Raw genomic sequence first — 26,874 nt, 5'->3', positions numbered from 1 at the left:
ATCCTGTTCGCCGCCCCTAACGCGGCGTCTTGGAGGAAACCGAGCGGCTGGCGATGTTCCTAATGCGCCTCGGGACCTTCCCCTGACGCCTGCGTCGCCCGAGGGGATGCGGGTCCTGGCGGGTCGGGGCTGGTGGCGCGGACGCGCGCTCGCGGCGTGGGTCACCTGGGCTCCGGGTCGGGCGCTGCCTTGGCCTCCGGGCGCGCGGACCGGCGGGGCCGCTGGCGACTCCTGGGCTCTGGACAGGCTCTGCAGCTCTGCCGCGCGCAAGGTGACCGCCGCCTCGGTTCTGGCCAGCTCCGTGTGGGAAACCGGGAGGGAGCTTCCCGAGGGTTTGGAGGCGGGAAGGGCTTCCTAGGACTGACGGCCTGTCCACGCGGGTGGCGACCCCGCGAAGGAGGCGGAGCTGGCGCGAGCGCTGCTGTGGTTGCTCAGCTCCCGGCCTCCCGCCGGTGACCTTGGACCAGTCACTTCCCGTGTTGCCTCCTTGATGATGCCGGTAGCTCAGTTTATGGGAGGCGGTGAGCTAGACGCTTGGCATCTCTTACTTTCCTCCTAAAATCCTGCCAAGGAAGCTCAGGCAGCGGTTCTCAACCTGTGGGTCGCGACCCCTTTGGCGGTCGAACGACCCTTTCACAGGGGTCGCCTAAGACCATCCTGCACATCAGATATTCACATGACGATTCATCACAGCAGCAGCATTACAGTCATGAAGTAGCAACGAGAATAATTCGATGATTGGGTCACAACAGGAGGAGCTGTATTTAAAGGGCCAGAAGGTTGAGAAGCACTGTCAGCTAGGGGGCTCTCAGTTCCCTTGCCATGCCTTAGCCCTGCGACCTGGGCAGCCCCTCGACCCTCCTGTGGATGCTGCTGCATCGACGACATGAGACAGGAATAAAAAACGTGGAATGCCCGTTTGTGAGGACCGCGCGAGGGAAGGCAGAGAATTTGTAGTCCGATGCCTAGAATGTAAGCAGTGCGAGGCATGCCTTGGCTTGGGCGGTGTCCTTGTGTTTTACCGCAGCCCGAGCGAAGCTGTGTCCATCGGGCTCTGCCCTTGTGGTTGGAGACGGTGGGCGCCGGGTGCGGAGGGGGGGGGGGGGCGCGGGGGAGAAGAATCTGAAAAATGACACTGCCCGGGAGAGAGAGAGAGAGAGAGAGAGAGAGAGAGAGAGAGAGTTCAGACGGGAAAGTGAAGTGATTGATTGCAAGTTATGAGTAACTGGGGGAAAAAAATAAAACTTAACATTAGCCAGTTTTCCCCATTTCTAAAATGACTGTGGAATTTATTTTATTTTTTTGAAAATATATTTTATTGATTTTTCGCAGAGAGGAAGGGAGAGGGACAGAGAGTTAGAAACATCCGTGAGAGAGAAACATCGATCAGCGGCCTCCTGCACACCCCCACTGGGGATGTGCCCGCAACCAAGGTACATGCCCTCAACCAGAATCGAACCTGGGACCCTTGAGTCTGCAGGCCCATGCGCTATCCACTGAGCAAACCGGTCAGGGCATGACTGGAATTTAAAAGGAATTTGTGCCACAGTTGAAAGCCCTTAAATACGGCGAGGGCGGGGCATCCTGGCAAATCTAAACAGTCAAAGGTTACTTCTGTTCAGCCCACGCTTGTGGAACAGTTTACACCAACCTAAGAACAATGAGGGGAAAAGGTGTTCAATGTTCAGTTTAAAAACTAAACGGGGATTTGTTTCCTTATCAGTACAAGACTCGCCAACAATGGGGACAAAATTAATATTAAACTTACCGGTGTGTCTCTTGAACGGCGGGGAAGGGATCATACAGGGCAAACAGATCCGGTGTAGTTTTTTTTGTGTTTTTTTTTTGCAGAATTTCTTGCAGGCATAGTTGCACCGTTATTCTCTTTCTTGGAGCATTCATAACAAGGAAACTTAAAGCTCATAAGAACGTTGTATTTCATTGTAATTTCATGGCACTTTTGGGGGAGCTGATTATAAAATAAACTGACATATTTTACTTGGATACCAATTTGTTCAGCAGTTTGTAGTGAGTCCTGGTAAAAATTTAAGAAGATGTGTGAACTAAAAGTCGGGAGTTGTATTTTAAAATAGTTTTGAATTTTAAGATAATAAATAGGAGTTCTTTTTGCTGATGTGACCTTTCTCCCTCTTCGGGGAAGTTGCTGAGTAACAAAATTGTATCTAAATTAAACTTTTGAAGATTCTATTAGGAGCACAGATTTTTAAATAGACCTAATTGGTAATTAAATGTGTGATGCAGGCAAAGGATTTCATTTTTATCTCCCCCCCCACCCCCAGGCTTTTCTAGAACTTTTTTTTTTTTTGGGGGGCCTCAAAGAAGTTTGTTAGACTCTGTGTTCTTAGCAGTTCATAAGTTCTAGATGTCTTGTGTTCTCCACCTATGAAAATAAATTCAGTTTCTCCTTGACCCTCTAAGTCAGTGGTTCTCAACCTTGGCTGCACATTAGAATCACCTGGGAATCTTTTCAAAATCCTGATTTCTGGGCCTCATCCTCCGGAAATTCTGTTTCTTTGTTACTAATGTTGTGGCCCCACCCCATAACAAAGAAACAGAATTTCCGGAGGATGAGGCCCAGAAATAAGGATTTTACAAAGATTCCCAGGTGATTCTAATGTGCAGCCAAGGTTGAGAACCACTGCTCTAAGTGGTGGAAATACTATTAAGAACTTTTATTTAGTCGCCTTTGACAGTAAAACATGTTTAATAAGTCATAATTCATTGCTTATAATATGAGTTTAACTATATGTGACTTTATTGTTAGGGGAATAAAAAATATAAATAATATAGATGCGATGAGTGAAATTTTTCAAAGAAGAATATTAAAAGAATATTCTTTGAATCACTATACTTGTTTCATATTGTATGAAATTTACACTCATAAATCTAATATTTCTCCCTCCTTTCCAGGAAAAAGTTGATATGTCTAGATTCCCTGTTGAAAATATTAGAAATTTCAGTATCATTGCACATGTGGATCATGGCAAAAGTACTTTAGCTGACAGGCTCCTGGAATTAACAGGTATTTTCATTTCATATTATATAGTTAATTGATGGCAATGAATAATTGATTGTTGTTTTTACCATGTTTTTTAAATTTTGTTTTAATTTTATATACTGTATTGTTTCTTTTTAAGAGTCCATATAAAATTATGAATTTCTATTTATAGGGACAATTGATAAAACAAAGAATAATAAGCAAGTTCTTGATAAATTGCAAGTGGAACGAGAAAGAGGAATCACTGTTAAAGCACAGACAGCATCTCTTTTCTATAATAATGAAGGAAAACAGTATCTTTTAAATCTCATCGACACACCAGTAAGTTTAATATTAATTTTGTTTCCGTCATTAGTGAGTCTTGTATTGATAATGCAAACAAATCCTTGTTTAGTTTTTAAATTGAACATTAAACACCTAACTTTGTTTTTTGTTTTCTCATTGTTCGTAGGTTAGTATAAATTGTTTCACAAGCGTGGGCTAAACCGAAGTAACCTTTTGTTTACTGTGGAGTCATTAGATTTGCCTTAATGCCCCTCCCCCTAAAAAACTGTAGCTAACATTTAGAGGTATCACTATGTTTTGTTTCTCAGGGCCATGTTGATTTTAGTTATGAAGTATCCAGGTCACTGTCTGCTTGCCAGGGTGTTTTACTGGTGGTTGATGCAAATGAGGTAGGTGCCTTTAATTTTATATCATGTGACATACTGTTTGGTTGTTTCCAGATGTTTTCCTTAAAATGGGTTTTGGAAATACAATTTTTGTGTTTGAAAAAAATAAGATTTATTGTTTTACTTAACCAAAATCATATGTTTTGGTCCTGTTAATTTGAAGTTTATTACATTAAAGTGTTTTTTTGAAATTCATTTGTTCATCTTTTAACATTTTTAAGCCGGTCAGAGAAATTGTCTAATTGTAGTTTTTGTTGAAATAAGTCAGTTACATCCTACCAAAAAAACCCCTCAGTTTTTAACAGCTCTTAATCTGAGTGTTCCATATCAGTTTTTAGCAGATGTTGAAAATAAATCTTTACTTTTGAGGCCATTTTGGGTGATTTTAAGGTAATAATATGAGAAGTGTTAAGTTTAAAGAAACATACTAATAACATTACCAACTTCTTTTGTGTTACAAACATACCATATGAACATAGTAACTAAATGACCATATAGGAATTACGATATGCTATGGAAAATAAGCTTTTGTTATACTCAGTTTCTCACAAACTTTTCATTCAAAATCCAGAGGAAAGTCAATCTCTATCTTATATACAAACTACTGGACTTTATAAACTGTATCATGCCGCTGCCCCCATAGAATAAAAGCCTAATATGCTAAGCGTCCGGTCATCCAGTCAACCAATCAAAGCGTGATATGCTAATGATATGCTAAGGCTGCTCAGCCGCTCGCTCTGACGGGCACTGACCACCAGGGGGCAAACAGTCGACTGGTCGACCAGCCACTATCACGTGCACTGACCACTAGGAGGCAGACAGTCAACCTGTCAACCAGTCACTGTGATGTGCACAGACCACCAGGGGGCAGATGCTCTGACCGTAGGTTAGCTTGCTGCTGGGGTCCGGCCGATCAGGACTGAGCGAGATGAGACGAGCCGGACCCGCCCTGGAGCCTTCCCACGGTCTCTACCCGGCTGGCCAACCTCCCACATCCCTCCCTGGCCCCCATTGTGCACTGGTGGGGTCCCTTGTCCTGGCCTGCATGCTCTCGCAATCCAGGACCCCTCGGGGGATGTCAGAGAGCAGGTTTTGGCCCGGACCCCACAGGTGCATGAGGCCTCTAGTACCTATAGTAGGCTTTGATGACTTGAGGGTCTATGTTTCACCTTTGTGTCTCCAAGCCTAACATAGTCCCCTTTAATAAATGCTTCCTGAACTGAAAGGAATTTCACAGAGCATATCCAGATGCATGGAAGTATAGGTACCATATTTTGTCTTATGCCTCTGCTTTTGGTGAAGATGTGGAATGGTCTTGAATTATAAGTTTGTGATAGATGCTAGAAATCCTGTGTCTTGATTTTTCCAGGGTATTCAAGCCCAAACTGTAGCAAACTTCTTTCTTGCCTTTGAAGCACAACTATCGGTAATTCCAGTTATAAACAAGGTAATTACAGTGACACAAAAATGTTATTTATTTCTTTACTTTGTAAACCATGCTTATTAAATTTATATTGCCTGTGCCTAGATTATTTTAATACTTTTGAAAGAAAAATCATTGTGGGGTCAGTTTGCTTTTAACTATCTCATAATGCTATTTAGTATGAAATACACTTTATTTGTATTAAATTAAGACATAATGAATTCTTTTTTTTTTTTAAGATAGATTTGAAGAATGCTGATCCTGAAAGGGTTGTAAAACAAATTGAAAAGGTGTTTGATATTCCTAGTGATGAATGCATTAAGGTAAAATACCTTTATTTCAAGACTTGGTTATAATTTTGAAAATCTGAGATAATTGGTCTAAGTGAAATTTTGGAGTTTTTGATAGCCCATCATTATATCATGTTTTTATAGTTTTACCAAGTTCTTTTTACTAATATTTCATTTGATCCTTACCAAAAATTCTTATTACATGGTTAGGACAGATAGGAATTCTTGTGATACAGAAGAAAGAACTGGCTCAAAGATTTTAATCACTTTCTTAAGATTACAGATCTAGTTACCTAATATATGCCCATTTTGCCTCTATGGAAATATTTTCTTTGAAGAACACGTTCAAACTAATTTTAAGGCATTTGTATGTTTTCTTGGAATTGAGAAATAACTTCTTTCTCTATATAAAAGAGCTAGCTATGATAATAATTGTAGGATAGATATTATTTATGTCAAAGTTAATACTATATTTTAAATTTGAATTTTTATTTTTATTTATTTTTTTAATGTACTTTTATTGATTTCAGAGAGGAAGGGAGGGGGAGAGAGAGATAGAAACATAGATGATGAGTGAGATCATTGATCAGCTGCCTCCTGCATGCCCCCTATTGGGGATCGAGCCCTTGACTGGAATCAAACCCAGGACCCTTCAGTCCGCAGGCCAACACTCTGTCCACTGAGCCAAACTGGCTAGGGCTAAATTTGAATTTTTAAATGTACTTTTCAATGCTGTTTTGGGTGTTAAATAGCCACAGCCAAACTGCAGTGCTACATACTTTGTAGTAAGTATGTCAGTGCAACACTATAACATTTAGCTTCCACTTTTACTGAGTGGTAATGTGAATTTATGAGCGTATGCATTCTGGGACTTCCAGGAAGTGTTAACTACATAGTGACATTTGTGGTCATACATTCAAAAGAAACTAGTTAGACCATTTACTTCATTTTTCTCCAGTTATGTTAAGCTACTTTGTTTATAAGCATAGAAAAAGCATATAGTTGGATGCATTCACAGTGGGGGTTTTACCATCTGCTTATAATAGAGAATAGAAGGTGGTTGAACAGTGATTGTAAGTAATAGAGCTTGGAGTCTCAGCTAGGAAATGAGGGAGTAGAGGATTAATGGATGATTTTTAAAAGTAATCCATTCAATAAATTAGAGGTTGTGATTTTGAAGGATTATTTAAACGTACTAGAACCTAGAGAAGTGGTTCTCTTTAGGGTTTAGTTTTGCCCCCCAGGAAGCATTTGGCAATGTCTAAAGGCGTTTTTTGTTGGCAGAAGTGGGGTTGCTGCTGACATCATGTTGATAGATGAGATTTCATGGATGCTGTTAAAACATCCTATGATGCACAGTATATGCTCCCAAACAGATTTAGCCCAAAATGTCTTCATTGCTGAGTTGCAAAACTGATGTACAGGAAATTTGGAAGATAGGAGGTGGTATTCAGGAAATGGGTTTTGAAATCAAGATTTCAGAGACAGTCCAATTACTGATAATGGTAAAGGTCATTCAGGCACATGTATTTTGAGTCTTTTGCTTTTTCAGTGTAAGAACAATAGTAATAATATGCTTTATAAGTTACCTGCATGCCATCCACATATAGTGTTTATTCTAGTCACCAATAACCTTGAAACTTAGGCAAAATATGAATGATTATTCATCAGATGAAGAACTTAAAGCTCAAAGAAGTATGTATAGGTCAAAGTCCACTGCTCTTTCAACATCATAATCAGAATACTCCTATAATTTAATCCAAGAGTCATAAAAACACCTAACTGTACTGGGAGGACATTTGTCAGTATCCTATCTAATAATAGACAAACATGGTACAGTGGGGCTTTGACTTACGAGTATCCCGACTAACGAGTTTTTTGAGATACGAGCCGTCTCTCGGCCGATTTTTTGCTTTGAGTAGCGAGCTAAAATTCGTGTTACAAGCCAGCTTCAGATACCGCACCGCTAGTTGGTGCAGCAAACGTCACAGTGAACGCCACAACATCAGCCCAGCATCACGTGTCTCACTCGTTCACTTTTGATTTGACATACAAATAATTTGAGTTACGAGCTCCATCACAGAACGAATTAAACTCATAAGTCAAGGCCCCACTGTAATTGACCGTACCTTCTCTACGCCTCCCATTGGCTAATCAGTGAGATCTGCAAATTAACCCAACCAAGATGGCGGCCGGCAGCCACGCAGCTGAAGCGAGCAGGAGGCTTGCTTGCTCCAGTGATGGAGGAAGCCAAGGTTCCCTGCCTGCCGCAGCCTGGCTCTGAGCTCTGAAAGCAACAAAGTTTCAATTATAGAAGCTAAACAAACCCCAGATACCAGCTTTCAGCAGGCCGTGGCCTCAGAGCTGGAGCGAGCAGGAGCCTAGCTCTCAGCTCCAATGACGGCAACAAAGTTTCAATTATAGAAGGTAAATAAATCCCAGAATAAAATGAAAAAAAGGAGAGGCTGGGAGCTTCAGTCTCTGGCCAGCCTGAAAACGGCCCTCAGCCCCTCACCCAGACTGGCCAGGCACCCCAGTGGGGACCCCCCCTTAAGGGGGTATGACCAGCTGCAAACAGCCATCAGCCCCTCATCCAGGCTGGCCAGGCACCCCAGTGCGGGACCCCCACCCTGATCTGGGACACCCTTCAGGGCAAACCAGCCGGCCCCCTCCCATGCACCAGGCTTCTATCCTATATAGTAAAAGGGTAATATTCAAACTGACCCTAACAGCAGAAAGACTGGGAATGACTGGTCACTATGACACACACATTGACCAGCAGGGGGCAGATGCTCAATGCAGGAGCTGCCCTCTGGTGGTCAGTGTGCTCCCACATGGGGAAGCTCAGCTCAGCCACAAGCATAGCTGACGGCTGCCAGTACAGCGGTGGTGGTGGGAGCCTCTGCTGCCTCCTCAGTAGAGCTAAGGCTATCCGACTGCAGCTTAAGCCTGCTCCCCTCTGGCAAGTGGACATCCCCTGAGGGCTGCCAGAGGGATGTCTGATTGCCAGCTTAGGCCCAATCCCCCGGGGAGCAGGCCTAAGCCAGCAGGTGGTCATCTCCTGATGGGTCCCAAACTGCGAGAGGGCACAGGCTGGGCTGAATGACACCCCCCCCCCCCCCAGTGCACAAATTTTTGTGCACTGGGCCTATAGTACTATATATTTGTGCTTCCTTCTACGATGATCTTCAAACAAATTGATAAGTGTTAGAATTCTTTCTTTATTGTGATCATAAAGTTCTGTCATCAGGATAGAAAAAAGGTAGAGTTTAAATTTTAAATGTTTGTGTTTTTACACATATATTTTTAGATTTCTGCTAAACTGGGAACAAATGTTGAAAGTGTTCTTCAGGCAGTCATCGAAAGAATACCCCCGTAAGTCTTTTGCTATTTCTGTACTGTTTATTTTTAATAGCACAAAAACCGTCTATTTGATCTGTTATTTTAGCTTAGTATATGTGGTAAATATACTCCTGTGGTGAAAGAAAATAAATATTTAAATTTATTTTTAGTAACATATAGAAGGCAAATACAGTATAGAAAAAAGGAGGACAGGGATCTGTTCTTAACAATCATTGTAAGAAGGAGACTTGAATATATTAACAATTATTGTTCTTTGCTTTAATACTGAACAAATATATGTCATCAGTTTTATAAGTATTTTAAATCAGTCATTTATATAAAACTTGAAGTTAAATTAAAACTACTAGGTGTACCGGTTAATAATGTGGATCTTTTTCAATAGATGGAGTTACACATATGTTTATATATATATATATATATATATATATATATATATGTGTGATTTGATATGTATGCTATTTTGTTGTATTGACAACAAGCTTCAAAACTTCATATGTCAAATATGCTGAAGGTGTTAACATCATAGATATTTTTACACTTAAAAATGTTGAATTTCGTGCCCCCAAAAAAGAGCATTTGCAGGAAGTTATAATTCATGACTTTATTTTGAAGAAAAGTGCTGCTGAATACTTCGGGAAGCTTATGGTGAACATGCTCCATCTCAAGATACTGGTTTAAATGCTTTAAAAGTGATGATTTTGATGTGAAAGACAAAGAACGTCCAGGTCAACTGAAAAAGGTTGAAGACCAACAATTACAAGCATTATTGGATGAAGATGCATGTCAAACTCAGAAGCAGCTTACAGAAAGATTAAACGTTTCTCAGCAAACAATTTCCGATCATTTACAAGCAATGGGAAAGATTTTAAAGGAAGGAAAATGGGTATCATATCAACTGAACGAAAGACAAATGGAAAACCAAATGTCATCAGTAAAATGTTGCTTCAATGGCACTAAAGAACGTCTTTTTTGCATTAAATTGTGACTGGTGATGAGAACCCCAAACGCACAGAATCATGGGTTGATGGTCCACCATCAACATCGATACAAGGCCAAATTGCTTCGGAAAGAAGACAATGCTCTGTGTTTGGTGGGGTCAGGAAGGTGTGGTGTGTTATGAGCTTCTAAAACCAGGTGAAACTGTTAATACTGATCGATATCAACAACAAATAATCAATTTGAACCGCTCTTTGGTCGTGAAATGACCAGAATGTTCCAGAAGACACAGCAAAGTAATTCTGCTTCATGATGACGCACCATCACACACTTCAAAACCAGTTAAAGACACGTTAAAAGATCTTGCCTAGGAAGTATTAACCCACCTGTTGTATTAACTAGACCTTGCTCCTTCAGATTACCACTTGTTCCGAACGATGGCACACGCACTTTGAGCAGCACTTCAAAACATATGAAGAAGTGAAAAACTGGGTCTCTGAATGGTTTGCCTCAAAACAAGAAAAGTTCTGCCCTCGCTGATTTGGCTCACTGGATAGAGAGTCGGCCTCAGGACTGAAGAGTCCCTGTTTTGATTCCGATCAAGGGCATGTACCTTGGTTGCAGGCACATCCCCAGTAGTGGGTGTGCAGGAGGCAGCTGATCGATGCTTCTCTCTCATCGATGTTTCTAACTCTATCCCTCTCCCTTCCTCTCTGTAAAAAATCAATAAAATATATTAAAAAAAAAAAAAAAACAAGAAAAGTTCTATTGGGATGGTATCCACAAATTACCTGAAAGATGGGGAAATGTGTAGCTAGCGGTGGACATTATTTTGAATAAAACACTTTTGCTGTTTCTCTTGAAATTATCATGTTTTCTTTGATTACAAAGTCTGCATTATTAACCGTACACCTGGTAATATAAAAGTAGACATTACACCTTATTTTATAGAAAGATCTTATGTTGGCTGTCAGTCATCAACCTTTCTTTAGTACTAGAATAAAGTAAGCATAGTATTTGAGCTAAAAATAGGCACTTTATTATTAAGATTTTAATTTACTATGTCTGTATTTACTTTTTACTTATTTTTAATAGTCCTAAAGTGCATCGCAACAGTCCCCTGAGAGCTTTGGTATTTGACTCCACCTTTGACCAGTATAGGGGTGTGATAGCCAATGTAGCATTATTTGATGGAGTGGTTTCAAAAGGAGATAAAATTGTATCTGCACATACTCAAAAGACATATGAAGTTAATGAAGTAGGAGTTCTGAATCCTAATGAGCAGCCAACTCATAAACTGTAAGTAATACACATTAGTAAATAAGTACAATACACTTATATGTCTATCTCATTCTTTCTCAACTTAGATTGATCCCAATTTGAAGACTCGGGGAAAAAAAACAAAACCTGGTTATCTAAAGCACCTATCTAGTGAATGATCTTTTGAAAGGAATCTCATGTGTGAAGGATAATAATCGGATATATTTTTATTCCTTTTGACTAGTCATAACTAATTTTGTGACTCAGTGCAGATAAGGATTCTATATTGATGCATTCGTTGAGACAGCGAAAGACATAGTTTCTTCACCCATATCTATATTCATATCAGGCATCTTTTTGTTGTTGTTAATCCTTAGCTGAGGATATTTTTCCCATTGCTTTTCAGAAAGAGAGTAGAAGAGAGAGGGAGAGAGAGAGAGAGAGAAATGAGAGAGGGAGAGAGAGAGAGAGAAACAAACATTGATGTGAGGGAGACACATTAATTGGTTGCCTGCTGCACACCCTGACCAGGGGCAGGGAGCAAACCCCAAACCCAGGTATGTACCCTTGACTGGGAATCAAAACTGAGACCCTTCAGTGCACTGGCTGGTGCTCTAATCACTGAACCACACCAGCCAGGGCTGTTGACATTTTATTTTTCATAATTAAATTTTTCAACATAAAAGTAATGAAGAAAATCTCATAATTCTTCTCTTGAGTGTGGAATTCATGATAGAACTTTGATTAACTAGAATTCCTGCATGTGGGGTTAGCAAGGTAGTTGCACTGGAAAAACTGAATTCTGAGTTCGCTTTTAAATATTTAATTCTATGCCGTAACCGGTTTGGCTCAGTGGATAGAGCGTCAGCCTGTGGACTGAGGGGCCCCAGGTTCGATTCCGGTCAAGGGCATGTACCTTGGTTGCGGGCACATCTCCAGAGGGGAGTGTGCAGGAGGCAGCTGATCGATGTTTCTCTCTCATCGATGTTTCTAACTATCTCTCTCCCTTCCTCTCTGTGAAAAATCAATAAAATATATTTTAAAAATAAATAAATAAATAAATAAATAAATAAATAAATAAATAAATAAATAAATAAATATTTAATTCTATCAGTACTCTAGGTCACCTAGTTGGAGCTTTCTATGGTCTTTGTTTCCTTATTTGTATAAAAATTAAGATATTGAACCACGTGACTATATGGATCTCACTTGATAGTTTAAAGTTGTTTGTCTAAAACTAGCACATTTTGTTCATTACATTTTTATTTGAGAGTCATAAAGTAGTTTATCTTAATTTTACTCAAGTATTTCTAAAGTCTCTCTATATTCTACCATATATATTATATACTGATCGTTAATTCGGTGTGTTATGTAGATTTGCTTTTTAAAAACAAAACAAAAAAACCCCCAAAAATTAAGCTAAAACTCTGAAATCTTTGGATTTGCTCTTTTTGTACAAGAGGAACATCAAATAGATGTCAGATTTGTTGCGAGTTCACTTTTTTCTGCTTGTTTTTTCTTTTTCTTCTTTAAAGCGTATTTGTAAAACAATACACTAATAGTGTTTTAATACTACAAGAAGTCTTTTATGTTTCTGCAACTTATGTTATGTTTCACGGTGTTTACATTATATTTAGCTAGTGTTTAATATGCAAGCAAAAGTAGGCAGAGTCATGAAAAAGGCCCTGAGCTTATTGTTGGTAATGGGGTTTACTGTAAGGCATGGAGTATTCTGCTGGTAGTCCTTAGAGTTCAGAATTGATACATAGCACTTAGTTTCCTCATGAGGTTTTGTTTGGAAAGTGATCATTTCCTGGGAAGGTAGAGCTTATTTGAATATGCACTTAAAACATTAAAGGAGTAAATATTTCCATATAATAATTTTATTTAGATATGCAGGACAGGTGGGCTATCTGATTGCTGGGATGAAAGATGTCACTGAAGCACAAATAGGAGATACATTATATTTACATAAGCAACCAGTGGAGCCCTTGCCTGGGTTTAAATCAGCGAAACCAATGGTATTTGCAGGTGAGGAGATCACAAAGTCAAAGGATGAGGGTCATCTTATTCTGTCAATTGAAATAAAATTTACTAGAAATGCTCATTTTAAATAACAGCTAATTCCAGCATATTCTTTTTGGTTTGTGTGTGTGTGCTATTTACATATTAGCTAATTTCATATGTATAGTAAAACTTTATGTAGGAGATAATTTCCTAAATTTTTTTAGGACTTCTTAAGAAACAAGTTCTCTGATATATGAAAGAGTATAGTAATATGAATTTCCTACTTATTTCCTTAGCAAATCAGGTCATTATATTTGAAATCTTTTTCTAATGAGTTTATTACTGGGTACCTTCCCTTTAGCTGGCCTTTCTTTAATGTTGTACTAGTGTAGATATGGCAGAGAATAGTGTCACCTCACATATATATAACTTTGCTACCTTTTATGACTGTGTGGAATTACAGATATTTGAAATAGGAAGACCTGATTGAAGATCATCAAGTTGCATCCAGCCCTTGTTTTTCTCCCTTAAGTATCTCTCATTGCAAATGATGAACGTTTTTGATCCCCATGGTCAGGCAAAGTCAATCATTTGGCTTTTGAAGGACTTGAGAGTTGAGGACTTGAGTTGTCAGATGAAAGAGAATCTGATAAATCAGTAACTTTGTAGTTTTTGTTAGTGAGTTGAAAAAAGCAAAATTTATCTTTGATTTTAATGGATAATCTGCCATAGAGAATTCAGAATTCAGTGTACTTTTCATTTCTCCTCCTGTTTTTTATCTGTTAATGGAGTCTCATTTGTGGTTGTGGAATGACTTCTACTTTTGTTTCTTGAAATAAGCACAATGTATTTTCCTAAGTTGGTTCTTTTTAGTTTTCCTGACATTTTTGTAAAATCATAAAAACATCACTTTAAGTATGAATCCAGTTATAAATTCATTAAGGCTGTGAAACTTGCAAGATACTTTAAAGTCAGTGTAACTTAACATTTATAGTTTTTTTTAGCAAACAAATATTTTGGTGAGTGAAATATAAATTATTTAAAAGCTGACTAATTGTGATCTTGGAAGCATTGGATATTTATTCCTTTGGCAGCTTTTCACATGTGATAATTAGAAATTCTTATGTCCTCAGGAATGTACCCTGTGGATCAGTCTGAATATAATAACCTGAAGAGTGCTATAGAAAAATTGACCTTAAATGATTCCAGTGTGACAGTTCATCGGGATAGTAGCCTTGCCCTAGGTGCTGGCTGGAGGTAAGATTCAACTACATTGTACCGTTCCATGTTTATTGAAAGGTAAAGTTTAAATGGTTTCTTGCTTTGGAACATTTCTGAAAATAAACTCATATTAGTGTAAAGTGAAATGAAACAATATCTGCCTATTTTACGCTGTGGATTCATCTTCTATAGGTAAGTTTTATAGCAATCTATACTAATAACAGGGTAACATCTTATTAGACCAGACGTCCTTCCAGACAAAGCCACGGTGGCAGGGGCTGAGGCAGAGGCGGTTAGGGTGACCTGGTTGGCAGGGGAGGGCGGTTGGGGCAATCAGGCTGGCAGGCAGAGGTGGTTAGGGGTGATCAGACAGGCAGGCAGAGTGGTTAGGGGTGATCAGACAGGCAGGCAGAGTGGTTAGGGGTGATCAGGCAGGCAGGCAGAGTGGTTAGGGGTGATCAGGCAGGCAGGCAGGTGAGCGGTTAGGAATCAGCAGTCCCAGATTGTGAGAGGGATGTCCGACTGCCAATTTAGGCCCAACCACTGCTGGCCTAAACCGGCAGTCAGACATCCTCCAAGGTGTCCCGGATTGGAGAAGGTACAGGTCTGAGGGACCCTTCTTACCGCCCGCCCCCCATGCACGAATTTCGTGCACTTGGCCTCTAGTTTTAAATAGAATACCAATGGAAAGCTGGAATCTTACTTAATGAAATTATACTAACATGTAATTATGATGTGAATCGCTTGAATGACTCTTATGATACCACTCCTTCCCCACAAAGTAACAATATATTCATCAAAGAAAATAGAGCCTATGAGACATAAACATTTTGGAGCTTGGTTTTTTTCTTCCCAGATTGGGGTTTCTCGGACTTTTGCATATGGAAGTTTTCAACCAGCGACTAGAGCAAGAATATAATGCTTCTGTTATTTTGACAACTCCTACTGTTCCATATAAAGCTGTTCTTTCATCAGCAAAATTGATAAAGGTACTATTGTGAATCGGATAAAAGGGAAACTAAATGTGTGTATATGCATATGCGTGTATGCAGAATGCAAGAGACACTTTGTACACCATTAGCAGACTAGCTATTAAAACTAAATATTTCTTGATTAATAGTAATAAAAATTAAATTACCTTGTGGTTAATGATGGAGAACCTACGTGAGAAATAATTTATGGAATCTTTTACTTGGTAAAATAACCACATTATCAATACTGATCTGTTACTGAATTGGGAATGAAAATATTGTTCTAAATCCAGTGCAAGATGATGAATATATTTTTGGTCATAAGTAATTTTATTACAAATGAAGCATTCATTCTTACCTGGTGTAAGAATGAATTAATCTTATTACAAATGAAGCATTCATTCTTACCTGGTGTAGGAAATTTTAGATTTTAAGTTAATGATAGGGATAATACTGTATTCTATCTAAGGGGCAATCTGTTTATTTTAAAGAAATATTAACTTTGACAACTTTAAGTATTTTCCAACAAAATTTAACTGAGGAAACTGATTATAATGCCTTATAAGGGGTAGAACAAAATGTATTCTTACATCATACTTTTAAAAATTGTACATAAAATTGTGTTTAATAAATGTGAAACACCAGAATATATAGCTTAATAATATTAAATGATTACAATTGGAGGACTTTTAAATCTAAAACACATTAAGATAATATTCTACTCTTTAGGGATTCCATTGTTTTTATTCCAACAGATTCAATAGCAAAATAAATTCTAGCATACTTTAAATTAAAACATGGTTATTGTTTATTCAGATTTCATTTTAATTATTGGTGATATTTCTTTATTTTTAGGAATACAGAGAAAAGGAAATTACAATAATCAATCCTGCACAGTTCCCTGATAAATCAAAAGTAACAGAATATTTGGAGCCAGTTGTTTTGGGCACCATTATAACACCAGATGAATTTACTGGAAAAATAATGCTGCTTTGCCAGGTATAAATGTAATACAGTTTAATATAAAAGTAAATTTTTGTCCTCTTTAGCAGTTTTGAAAGATTTCTCTCTGTGGAGCACATTGAATTTTATAATAAATTTTCATACATAAATAGAGATATCAATATTTATCTAGATACATGTGGATATAGGTACATATGTACTTTAAAATTCATTTTGAGCCTGGTCCAGTAGCTCAGTTGGTTGAAGCATCATCCCATACACCAAAAGATTTTGGGTTTGATCCTGGGTCAGGGTACATACTAGGTTGCTAGTTTGATTCCTGGTCGGGGTGCCTCCAGGAGGCACTTGATAGATGTTTTTCTCTCTCTCTTGCTGTCTCTTCCTCTCTCTTTCTTCTCTCTGAAAATCAGTTAAAAAACATATCCTCAGGTGAGGATTTAAAAACATTTTTTATTTTAAATGAGCCCAAAGAAAAGAAATTTGATGCTTATTTGTCCTGAGTAGATAAAAGTATAATTTCTTTTAGACTTGTTGAGTATTTGATATTGATTATAGTTTGAAATGTAATAGTAATAGTTGACAGACCTTTAATTGGACGGTATTTTCCATTTTGCTTTAGTCCTCGCCACATTGCAGTAAATGATTTATACCAAAAACTGGATATAATCATGGCCCTCAAAAAATACCTATTTGAAATACTCTGACATGTATTGGAAAGAACTCTAAAATGATGACTAGTGGACTGAAATTTTAATTGTTATCACAAACTATATTATAACTTTGGTCAGTCACTTAATTTCCCTCGTCTAGGTTTCTTTATTTATAAAATAAGAAATTAGAACTTCATTTGTAGCTACATTTGACTTATTGTTAAATTAAGTACTCTATGATTAAAAAAGATAAAATTGTTAAATACAAAGACTAAAAGCTTTGGTGTATATTATAATTGAAATACAAAATGATTCTCTATATTATAAATTTTGCTTGCAAGTTTTTACTAGGCATTAAAGAAATATTCCTTCATTTTGTCCACTCATAAGCATTAAGGAAATATTTTCATTGGTAATTGGCGTCTGTCTGTATTTCAAATCATTCAAATAGGCGATCATTAAACACATTTTTTTCTGCCCTTTTAGGCTCGAAGAGCAGTTCAGAAGAATATGGTGTTTATTGATCAAAACAGAGTTATGCTTAAATATCTCTTACCTTTGAATGAAATTGTGGTGGATTTTTATGATTCTTTGAAATCCTTGTCTTCTGGATATGCTAGGTAAAAATTTAATGGGCAATTCAGGTACTTAAACAGTTGTGTGTGTTTTAAATATTGACCAGCAAGAGTATCTTATTACTCTTCGTATTTTGCCTACCACTTAACATGGAATCTTTCGTACAGTAAATGCTTAATGATGTTTGTTGAAGAAAGAAAGGATTTTAGGAACACTTTAGGCAATAATCTGGTTTTAGAGAGTATTAATAGCAATCACCCTGCAACCGTCATAGTTTAGAAACAAAACATTTGCAGCTGTAGGTACCAGCTTGTTTTAAAATATGACAATAGAAATATATATGTTCTTGTCCATTTGGAAAGACATGTAGGCATAATTGAGATGTTTTTTCATTAGATTGCTGTTTTATAAGTTAAACCTGTGTTTTGATTAGCATGTAAGCTTTGACCATATTATTAATATTAATATTTGACACTAGGTGCTTATATGTGCTAGACTCTGTTGTAACGCTTTTAGATACAGTTTAAGTGCTTTACATGTATTAACTCATTTCATCCTCACAAAAGCCCTGTGAAGGTTCAAACTGAAATCCATAAGTCTCATTTATTAATGGCTCTCTGTCAATGCCACGGCATTTATTTAAGGGGAAATAGAAAACTACACAGGAAATCTTATGAATCTGAGAAGGATCCATTCATACATGCTGTTTACAGCCAGCCAGTTGCTGGGAGGGAACATTGGAAAGAAGGTGACATTTGCCTTCAGTGATCCATTTTCCTAGCCTGGCTTACTAGTTTCTTTTCCTTCCCCCTTTAGAGCATGCTCCCCTGCCTTTGACCCTCATCTCACAAAGTAAAAAGGTGATGAAGTCTGGCCCTGTCTGGGTAGCTCAGTTGATTGGAGTATCATCTGGATACTCCAAGGTTGTGGGTTCCATCCCTGGTCAGGGCACTGTAAAAAAAAAAGATGAGATTTGTTCCTTACTGTGATCATTTAGATTCATTAATCTGGAATGTATAGGTAACATTTTGATGGAAAGTTAAATCTTTGGGGGGAGGTATGGTAGAAAAAAAGATGTTTTGAAAAGAAAAAGAATGTAATCTATTACTTGAACATTTTTCCTTGTTAGTTTTGATTACGAAGATGCAGGCTACCAGACTGCAGAACTTGTAAAAATGGATATTCTACTGAATGGAAATATTGTAGAGGAGCTGGTAACTATTGTACACAAGTAAGTAGAATAGAAACTAATCATGAAATGTGAAAGTAACCACTGTTGACATGTTTTTATTTAGTTATTGGTTGCTCTATTTGACAGCTACATTTTGTAAATTTAAAAGTAATTAATTAAATTTCCCTGTACTAGTTTTTGTTTCCATTCTTTTTCCATGCTTCTCTTTTCAAATTGTTAAAATATAAAAGAAGACTAGAGTTATGATAATCCAAAAGATTAGTGTCCTGGGAAGAAATGTTTCCATTACCATGTAAAAGGAAGTAAAAGAAATTTTTTTTGAATTTTATGATAGGTGTAGAATTGAGAATAAAAAGTTTTTCTCTTTCTAAGAAATTTATAACAATGAAAAATGAAATACCCTAGATGTTCAAGAAGTAGTGGATTGATTAAAATAAATCATGGAGCACTCATATAATCTCTGTTTTAAGTCATTAAGACTAAACTGTAAATTACTATTTAGTGACATGAAAATGCCTATTAAGTAAAGTGGTAGAACAAACTATAATCTGAACTGTAAAAATCAAATCTGTAGAAAAATGACTAGAAGGACATATGTTTAACACAAACATTCCAATATGTTTAACAGTGGTTTTGTATGGGTGAAGGGAAGGGCATTAAGAATGGTTTTTATTCTCTCATGTATGTTTTTTATATTTTCTGTAATCATGTTATTGCAATAATCACAGAGTAAGTGATAATTTGTGTTTATGATAAATGATTTCCATTTGAACCTCTTTAAGGAATCACCTTTACATTGATTGATTATGCATATGAACTAGAACATTACTTAAATATTCTTTTTTTTTTTTTTTACTTAAACATTCTTACTTAGTATAAGTAAACAATTTTCTCTGATTCAGAGACAAGGCACAAACTGTTGGCAAAGCCATATGTGAACGTCTGAAGGATTCTCTTCCTAGGCAGCTGTTTGAAATAGCAATCCAAGCTGCTATTGGAAGTAAAATCATTGCAAGAGAAACGTGAGTTGAATTCATTTGTGTTACTGGTGGGCTTTAGAAATGATATACCCAGAAAATGAAATGTTGAAAAATTTAACTTTACATTGGCCCAAGCCAGTGATTTTCAACTGGAGTGCTGCAAGACTTTTTAAAACATGCAAGCCTTGCTGGCATGGCTCAGTGGTTGAGCGTTGACCTATGAATCAGGAGGTCAAGGTTCCATTCCCTGGCAGGGCACATTCCTGGGTTGCAGGCTTCATCCCCAATGTGGGGCGTGTAGGAGGCAGCTCATCAATGATTCTCTCTAATCATTAATATTTCTATCTCTCTCTCCCTCTCCCTTTCTCTCTGAAATCAATAAAAACATATTAAACAAAACAAAAAATGTAATACATAACTATTTAGTCAGGGGCACTGACCTCTTTTCCCTTAAGATTGTCAAATAAAAAACGGATAACAGCCAACACAACAATAGCCATCTGGTGTAAGTGAATCAAAAGTAAACCTTTTTGTGTGTGTGTGTGTGTGTGTGTGTGTGTGTGTGTGTGTGTGTGTGTGTGAAATCAGCAAAAAATTCATTTTTTGGTGTGCTGCAGAATTTTAGTGATTAGTTTATGTGTGCCATGAGATGAAAAAGGTTGAAAATCACTGGCCTAAGCTTTATTAGTGCTTATAGAAACATTAATGTCTTAATTCCACTAATTTAAGTGATTGTTACTTTTAATTATATAACACTTTGGGGTGATATTATTCACATGTATTAATAAAATATATATGGGTTGGAGGAATTGCTTAATTTTTACTTATTTTACTGAATGATTATTGAGTTTCCTGGGTAAAGTTTTTATGGTTTTATCCCTTCAAGTAGATTATAAACTAGTAAGAACTGAAACTAAAAAGGTTTTGGAGATATTCTTCCAAAAGACAAAACTAAGTTATGATTTTTACTAGAAGCATTCCTCAGAGCTAATCAGGTTGTAAATCAGAGAGGTGAGAGAGGAATGCTAATCTCATGTTAAGCTTTTGCATTCTATAATACAGACTTCACATGTGATACCGGAGACATGGAAGATAGGCTAATTTGTATAGGAAATTGGTCTTTTTCACTGTACATGATGTATAAATCAGAGCATTGAAGAAGCTGCTCTGCTAGTAACAGAAAGTACAGAAAATATCGTGCAGCGATTCCCTATTTTTTCCCCCCTTGATTGAATAATTCTGGGAAATCAGAATTATCTCCTTACATGGAAATCCCTATTCAATTCTTGTTTAACCCAAACCTAATGTATTAGTGGTGGTGAAATACAACCATGATTTTTATATAGTCTTGGAAACAAAGTTTTGCAATGAATTTAGTTTTCTAACACCATTTTTCTTTAGAGTTGGTTATTCTGTGTTTCGTGAATACCTAGAAGTTAGATAGAAAGGAGTTGACAACCTGGGAATATCCTAAAAAGTGCAATTTAGATAGTTATCAAGCATAAGGATGCTGAGGTAGACAATAAAGAAAATACAGATTTTTATGTTTTATGAAATACATAAAAATGGAGCTATTTTCCAGTTTCTTACTCTCCAAAATTCTCAGCAACATTACAGAAATGATGATTAGTTTATAACTGCTTGGATGGATATATTAAAATTTAGTTCATCCTAATGTGGTAAACAAATACATTGTTCTTTATATTCCTAGTCACTGTTGACTCACATTAGGTGAAATTAGTAATGAAATAATAACCATTTGTAATTAATTTTTTTGAAAGTAGAAGTGGTAGTGCTTTTTTTTTTTTTATTTTTTTAATTAAATCTTTATTGTTCAGATTATTACATTTGTTCCTTTTTTTCCCCCCATAACTCCCCTCCTCCCAGTTCCCGCCCCACCCTCCGCCCTCACTCCCCACCCACTGTCCTCATCCATAGGTGCACGATTTTTGTCCAGTCTCTTCCCACATCTCCCACACCCCTTTCCCCCCCAAGAATAGTCAGTCCATTCCCTTTCTATGTCCCTGATTCTATTATAATCAACAGTTCATTCTGTTCATCAGATTATTTATTCACTTGATTCTTAGATTCACTTGTTGATAGATGCATATTTGTTGTTCATAATTTGTATCTTTACCTTTTTCTTCCTCTTCCTCTTCTTAAAGGATACCTTTCAGCATTTCATATAATCCTGGTTTGGTGGTGATGAACTCCTTTAGCTTTTCCTTATCTGTGAAGCTCTTTATCTGACCTTCAATTCTGAATGATAGCTTTGCTGGATAGAGTAATCTTGGTTGTAGGTTCTTGGTATTCATCACTTTGAATATTTCTTGCCACTCCCTTCTGGCCTGCAAAGTTTCTGTTGAGAAATCAGCTGACAGTCGTATGGGTATTCCCTTGTAGGTAACTGAGTTTCTTTCTCTTGCTGTTTTTAAGATTCTCTCTTTATCTTTTGCTCTTGGCATTTTAATTATGATGTGTCTTGGTGTGGTCCTCTTTGGATTCCTTTTGTTTGGGGTTCTCCGCGCTTCTTGGACCTGTAAGTCCATTTCTTTCACCAGGTGGGGGAAGTTTTCTGTCATTATTTCTTCAAATAGGTTTTCAATATCTTGCTCTCTCTCATCTTCTGGCACCCCTATAATTCTGATGTTGGTACGCTTGAAGCTGTCCCAGAGGCTCCTTACACTATCCTCGCATTTTTGGATTCTTTTTTCAATTTGCTTTTCCGGTTGGATGTTTTTTGCTTCCTCGCATTTCAAATCATTGACTTGATTCTTGCGCTCCTCTGGTCTGCTGTCGGGAGTCTGTATAATATTCGTTATTTCAGTCCGTGTGTGCTTAATTTCTACTTGGTTCCCCAATATAAGATCGAGGGTCTTATTAGTTTTCGTGTAGATCTCATTAAGTTTATCGGCAGCTTCTAAACAGTTCTTGAGAGACCTTAAAAGTGTGGTTCTGAACTCTATTTCTTCCATTGACAATTTTGTCCTGTTTCTTTGTCTCCGCATTTTGTTATGCTTCCTTGGTGCACCCCCTAGTGGTCTTTGTTCGCAGTCTTATAGTTAAATCTTGATTGTTGTAGCTAATTCCAGGGAGGGTTTGACCTCCAGGCCAAGTGGCTATGAGAATCAGCTGTATCAGCAGTGAGAGAACTTCTGTCCTCTAGGGAGGTGCTAATCTAGCCTTTGCCTGAGGCTATCGGGCAAATGCCTCTGTGCAGGGCTTGGGCGGGGCGGGTCGCACAGGATCAACAGGGTGGGCCGGAGAGAGCAGTTATGGCGGCTCTCAGTCCTGTCCCAAGGGGCTCTGCCTCTCTGAGTCCCAGCACCCGCTGCAAAGCTCGGAGAGAAAGCTGCACTCGCTCTGACCGAAGCCAGACAGTCCCGCTTCTTCCGCCTGAGTCTGGGTCCCTAAAGACTCGCCCGGATCTGGTGCTCAGAGTCTGCGACTCCCTCCCGATTGAAAACAACAACCGAGCCCTCCGCCGCCAGCCCGCTCCGCGCACTCCGCACCTCAGAATTTGACTTCAGCACTGCGCCTCCTCTGAGTGTCCGTATGCGTTTCTCTTTCCTCCTAGTTGTAGGACTTCCACTCAGTCAGCGTTCCTGTGGTTCTGGGTGATGTCCCTTCTGTTTTTTGGTTTCACTTTTGAAGTAGTTGTTCAAAGCAGCAAACTCCGGCGTTAACCTATGCCGCCATCTTGGTTCTCTCCAATCAGGATCTCGAAGTGGTAGTGCTTTAAGGTTGAGTGAGAAATGACCTTATATAATTCTTATAATTAAGGTCATACCATGCTTGAATTTGGCTTCATCAATGCTACCCACAGTCTTGACCTTTTTTATTCTTAATAAAATATATGTTGGTACTTATGTTGAATTCATTTTCTATTTTATCTTAAATATATGAAAATAAAACAAGAGTATTTGAGCTATCTAATTATTTACTTATGGCAGTTTTACATAGGTCTGACCTGATCATTTAAATCTTTAATAAAGAGGAGACTTTGAGAATAAAGTACTTTTAAATAGTATAATGAAGTTATGTACTTATACAACATTTTCTCTTTTACAGTGTGAAAGCCTATAGGAAAAATGTTTTGGCAAAATGTGTACGTACCTACCTGTATTCTGCTTTGTAATAATAGTTCTGCTTTGAGTTTAAAATTAAGGGGGTATACATATATTGGTTTCCATTGTTGGTTTTTAAAATACCCTTTTATTTCATCTCCAAGTTGTTTTTTAAAATTGGTAAATTTCAGCTTTACTATGATTGCATATTCATTTTGATTGTGTTCTTAAATATTTTTTATCTTATAAAAATTTCCTTATGTAGAACATTATCTAAGAAAGTATTTTATAACATGTTTGTTGATCTAATTTTATAAGGAAAGATTTTGAAGAAAATGTCTAGATAGTGGGAAGAGTATGGGATTGAAATCCACTCTCCATTGTTTTGCCAAATTTGCTGCCTCATCTATTTAAAAAAGTATTCTTAGCTCAGTTATTATGAGAATCAAATGATAAATACTGTTTCTAAACCCTTTGCATAGGGATTGGTACATTTATGCCTATGTAAGTTTCTATATTAGGCTACAGCTATATAAAATAATCCAAAATTTCAAGCCTTGAATCAGTAAGGAGATTGATAGTTCTTCCTTGACATGGGTAATTTAGTACTGGGTGTCCTTGGGGATCTTCATCTCCATCCAAAAATAAATAAAGCCTTAATCATTCCTAAAGGCAGTAAAATTGGGGTCTGCTAGGAAGAGGACTAGAGAGGTGTCTTTACAGATGTCTTCCTCATGGACTCATGGGTAATAATTGTAAGGTTGTTTTAAGGATGTTGTATTGTTGTATTGATGTAATTATATGATTATTTTTCTGTGGAGTGATCTGGACTTCCAATTTTTAAAATATTTTTCAGTATGGTGGTGACATTACCCGGAAAATGAAGCTTTTAAAGAGACAAGCAGAAGGAAAGAAAAAACTGAGGAAAGTTGGCAACATAGAAGTTCCTAAAGATGCTTTTATAAAAGTTCTGAAGACACAAACTGATAAATAATTGGTGTGAAAATATAAGGAATTTTTTTTAATTAAAAGTTGTGTGTCCTTTAGTTTTTCTTGTAAGTTTGTAATATGTTGACAACAGAATGAAAATTATAAAATTTGCTTGTTACTTTCAGGGTTTTCAGATATAACCATTTGGCTTTTCTTTGAACAGTACTGGTAAGTGGATAAGAGCTTGGACTCTGAAGGCATATCGTCTGGTTTCAAATTTCTGTTCCACCACTTACTAGCAAGGTAAATTACTTACCTCTCTTAGTCTGTTTACTCTTTAGTAAGATCAGGTTAAACTATACTTACCTCTGTAGGTTGTTAAATGAGGTAATATGGTGGAAATACTCAGAAGAATGCATGGCACATAGTAAGTGCTCAGTGAATCGTACCTATTTTGTTTTCATGCACACTTTTTCTGACACTAAGAAGGCCCCATACTTAAAAATCGGTCTAATTCAAGACCATGGTAGAAATATTTTCAAAATCACCAAAAGTATCAATTTGTTGTTAGCTGGATAAATTCAGGTGATATATGAGTCAGTTATTAAGTAAAGTCACATAACATACTATCTAGATGTGCTCTAGTTTTTGATAAAATTTTTGACACTGGATTGTTTATGTACAGGGTGAGGCAAAGAAGGTTTACAGTTTTTATGGAAAATAATACCATAATTATAAATAACGAGGCCCAATGCATAAAATTCATGCAAGAGTAGGCCTTCCTTCCCCTGGCTGCCGGCACCCGCTTCCCTCTGGCACCCCTGGGACCCAGGCTTCCCTCGCAGCCCTGGCTTTGTCCAGAAGGTCGTCCAAAGGATGTCCGGTCTAATTAGCATATTATGCTTTTATTATAGATAACAAGAATAAACTATTTCACATAATCACAACTGTAAACCTATTTTTGCCCCACACTGTATACATCTAAGTTAAAATAAGGGTAGGGCTGTCTTATTTTTGATCATTGAAATGCAGTTGTGCAAAGTCATAGGGGTTTGGTATCAGCAGCAGCTGTTATTAATGGCAGTTTAATAATTATTGTCTAGATTTCATAATTGAGACTGAGCTTTATTGCTTAGTAACTTACTTGAGGTCACACAGGTGGTAAATGGCCATCTTACTTCAAAGCATGTTTCTTGACTACCATGTTTACTCAGTCAATGAACAAACCAGAGGGCAGATTATATTACTGTAGGTAAACTACAGTCGGACCCTTAACAATGCAAGGGTTAGAGGCACTGATCGCCTGCAATCAAAAATCCATGCTTAATTTAAATTGGCTCTCTGTATATGCAGGTTCCAATGCGTTTAACTGGGAGGGTTAGTTGAACTGTACAGGCTAATTGAAAAAATCTGCTTATAAGTGAACCTACCCAGTTCAAACCCAGGTTAAGAGTCACATGTAATTTAGCTATTGATTTTTGTCCTCTTCCTTGACTGAATTGGATGAGGTAAATATCTTTGAGGGATAAGACTATCAATTTATACCATGGTTATTACATGATAATTTTAAGGTAGTGGGGATTTACTTAAAATTGTATATAAGGGTTAAAATAACTTGTGATTTAGTCCTAGTTAAATTAGCTCAGATATCTCGCCTCTCCTTTCTAGCTCTAATAAAATAGGTGAAATATGAGACACATGACAACAGTATTTTGGAAATGGCACTATATTTGAAACTAGAAAAGCATTTAAATACAGTTTAAACAAAAGTGTTTTCTATTATTAGGAAAAAGTTACATGTTGTTATTGGGCACATATTCTGCACCACATATCTATTTGGTATTTGTGCTTTATTAGTATGTTTTCAGTTTGGATACATTCGTTTCCTTTAACCTCTGACTCTTGAATAGTTTTCCTGATAGCAATAAAGGTACAAAAAAGTACTTTTCAAAATTTTTAGCATAAATTTCAGTTCTCTCCTTTGGCCATGCTCTCAAATAGATGATTTTCATGTTTTAAAGTTGTATACCTTCTAAGTATATCCCCCAGAGGACCTTATATTTTCAAGAAATTTGCAAACCTTGAAATATTATAAACTATGAGTATTGGAATGCCCATCATTTATTGAGTTTAATATGTGACAGCTACTGTGTTGAGCTCTATAAGCATTCGCTCATTCAATTTATGCAACAATCAAGGTACAGACACTATTACCATCCCATTTTTTAGGGGAAGAAATTCAGACTTTGTACATTGTCTGACATCAGTCATTGACAGCGCTGGAGTTGAAAGTCTTTTCTTTCTCTAATCCACAATTCTTAGCTACCGTGCTTTTTTGCCTCTTATGGAAATATC

The 26,874-nt window shown here is 37.4% G+C and overlaps 1 protein-coding gene across 5 annotated transcripts; it reads left to right on the top strand.

Moving 5' to 3' along the window:
• The first annotated feature begins 106 nt into the window (after positions 1–106).
• Positions 107–26,426, top strand: GUF1 (GTP binding elongation factor GUF1). Of its 5 annotated transcripts, none has more exons than XM_059672025.1 (17): positions 107–271; positions 2,932–3,043; positions 3,192–3,340; positions 3,613–3,693; positions 5,060–5,137; positions 5,353–5,436; positions 8,714–8,778; positions 10,798–11,001; positions 12,854–12,993; positions 14,103–14,226; positions 15,047–15,179; positions 16,017–16,160; positions 17,261–17,394; positions 18,480–18,581; positions 19,445–19,564; positions 23,594–23,630; positions 24,446–26,426. In XM_059672025.1, the coding sequence occupies exons 1-17, from the start codon at positions 107–109 to the stop codon at positions 24,581–24,583; spliced, it is 2,010 nt and encodes a 669-aa protein (XP_059528008.1). In that variant the 3' UTR covers positions 24,584–26,426. The 5 variants fall into 5 exon arrangements, with proteins under 5 accessions (XP_059528008.1, XP_059528017.1, XP_059528028.1 ...); XM_059672052.1 differs by lacking the exon at positions 107–271 and adding an exon at positions 701–972; XM_059672034.1 differs by lacking the exon at positions 3,613–3,693.
• The last annotated feature ends 448 nt before the right edge of the window (positions 26,427–26,874 follow it).

This window comes from Myotis daubentonii, chromosome 1 (genome assembly GCF_963259705.1).
Source record: "Myotis daubentonii chromosome 1, mMyoDau2.1, whole genome shotgun sequence".
Classification (NCBI taxonomy): Eukaryota; Metazoa; Chordata; class Mammalia; order Chiroptera; family Vespertilionidae; genus Myotis; species Myotis daubentonii.
The sequence above is the reverse complement of the archived record's forward strand: the minus strand, read 5'-3'. Positions and strand labels throughout refer to the sequence as shown.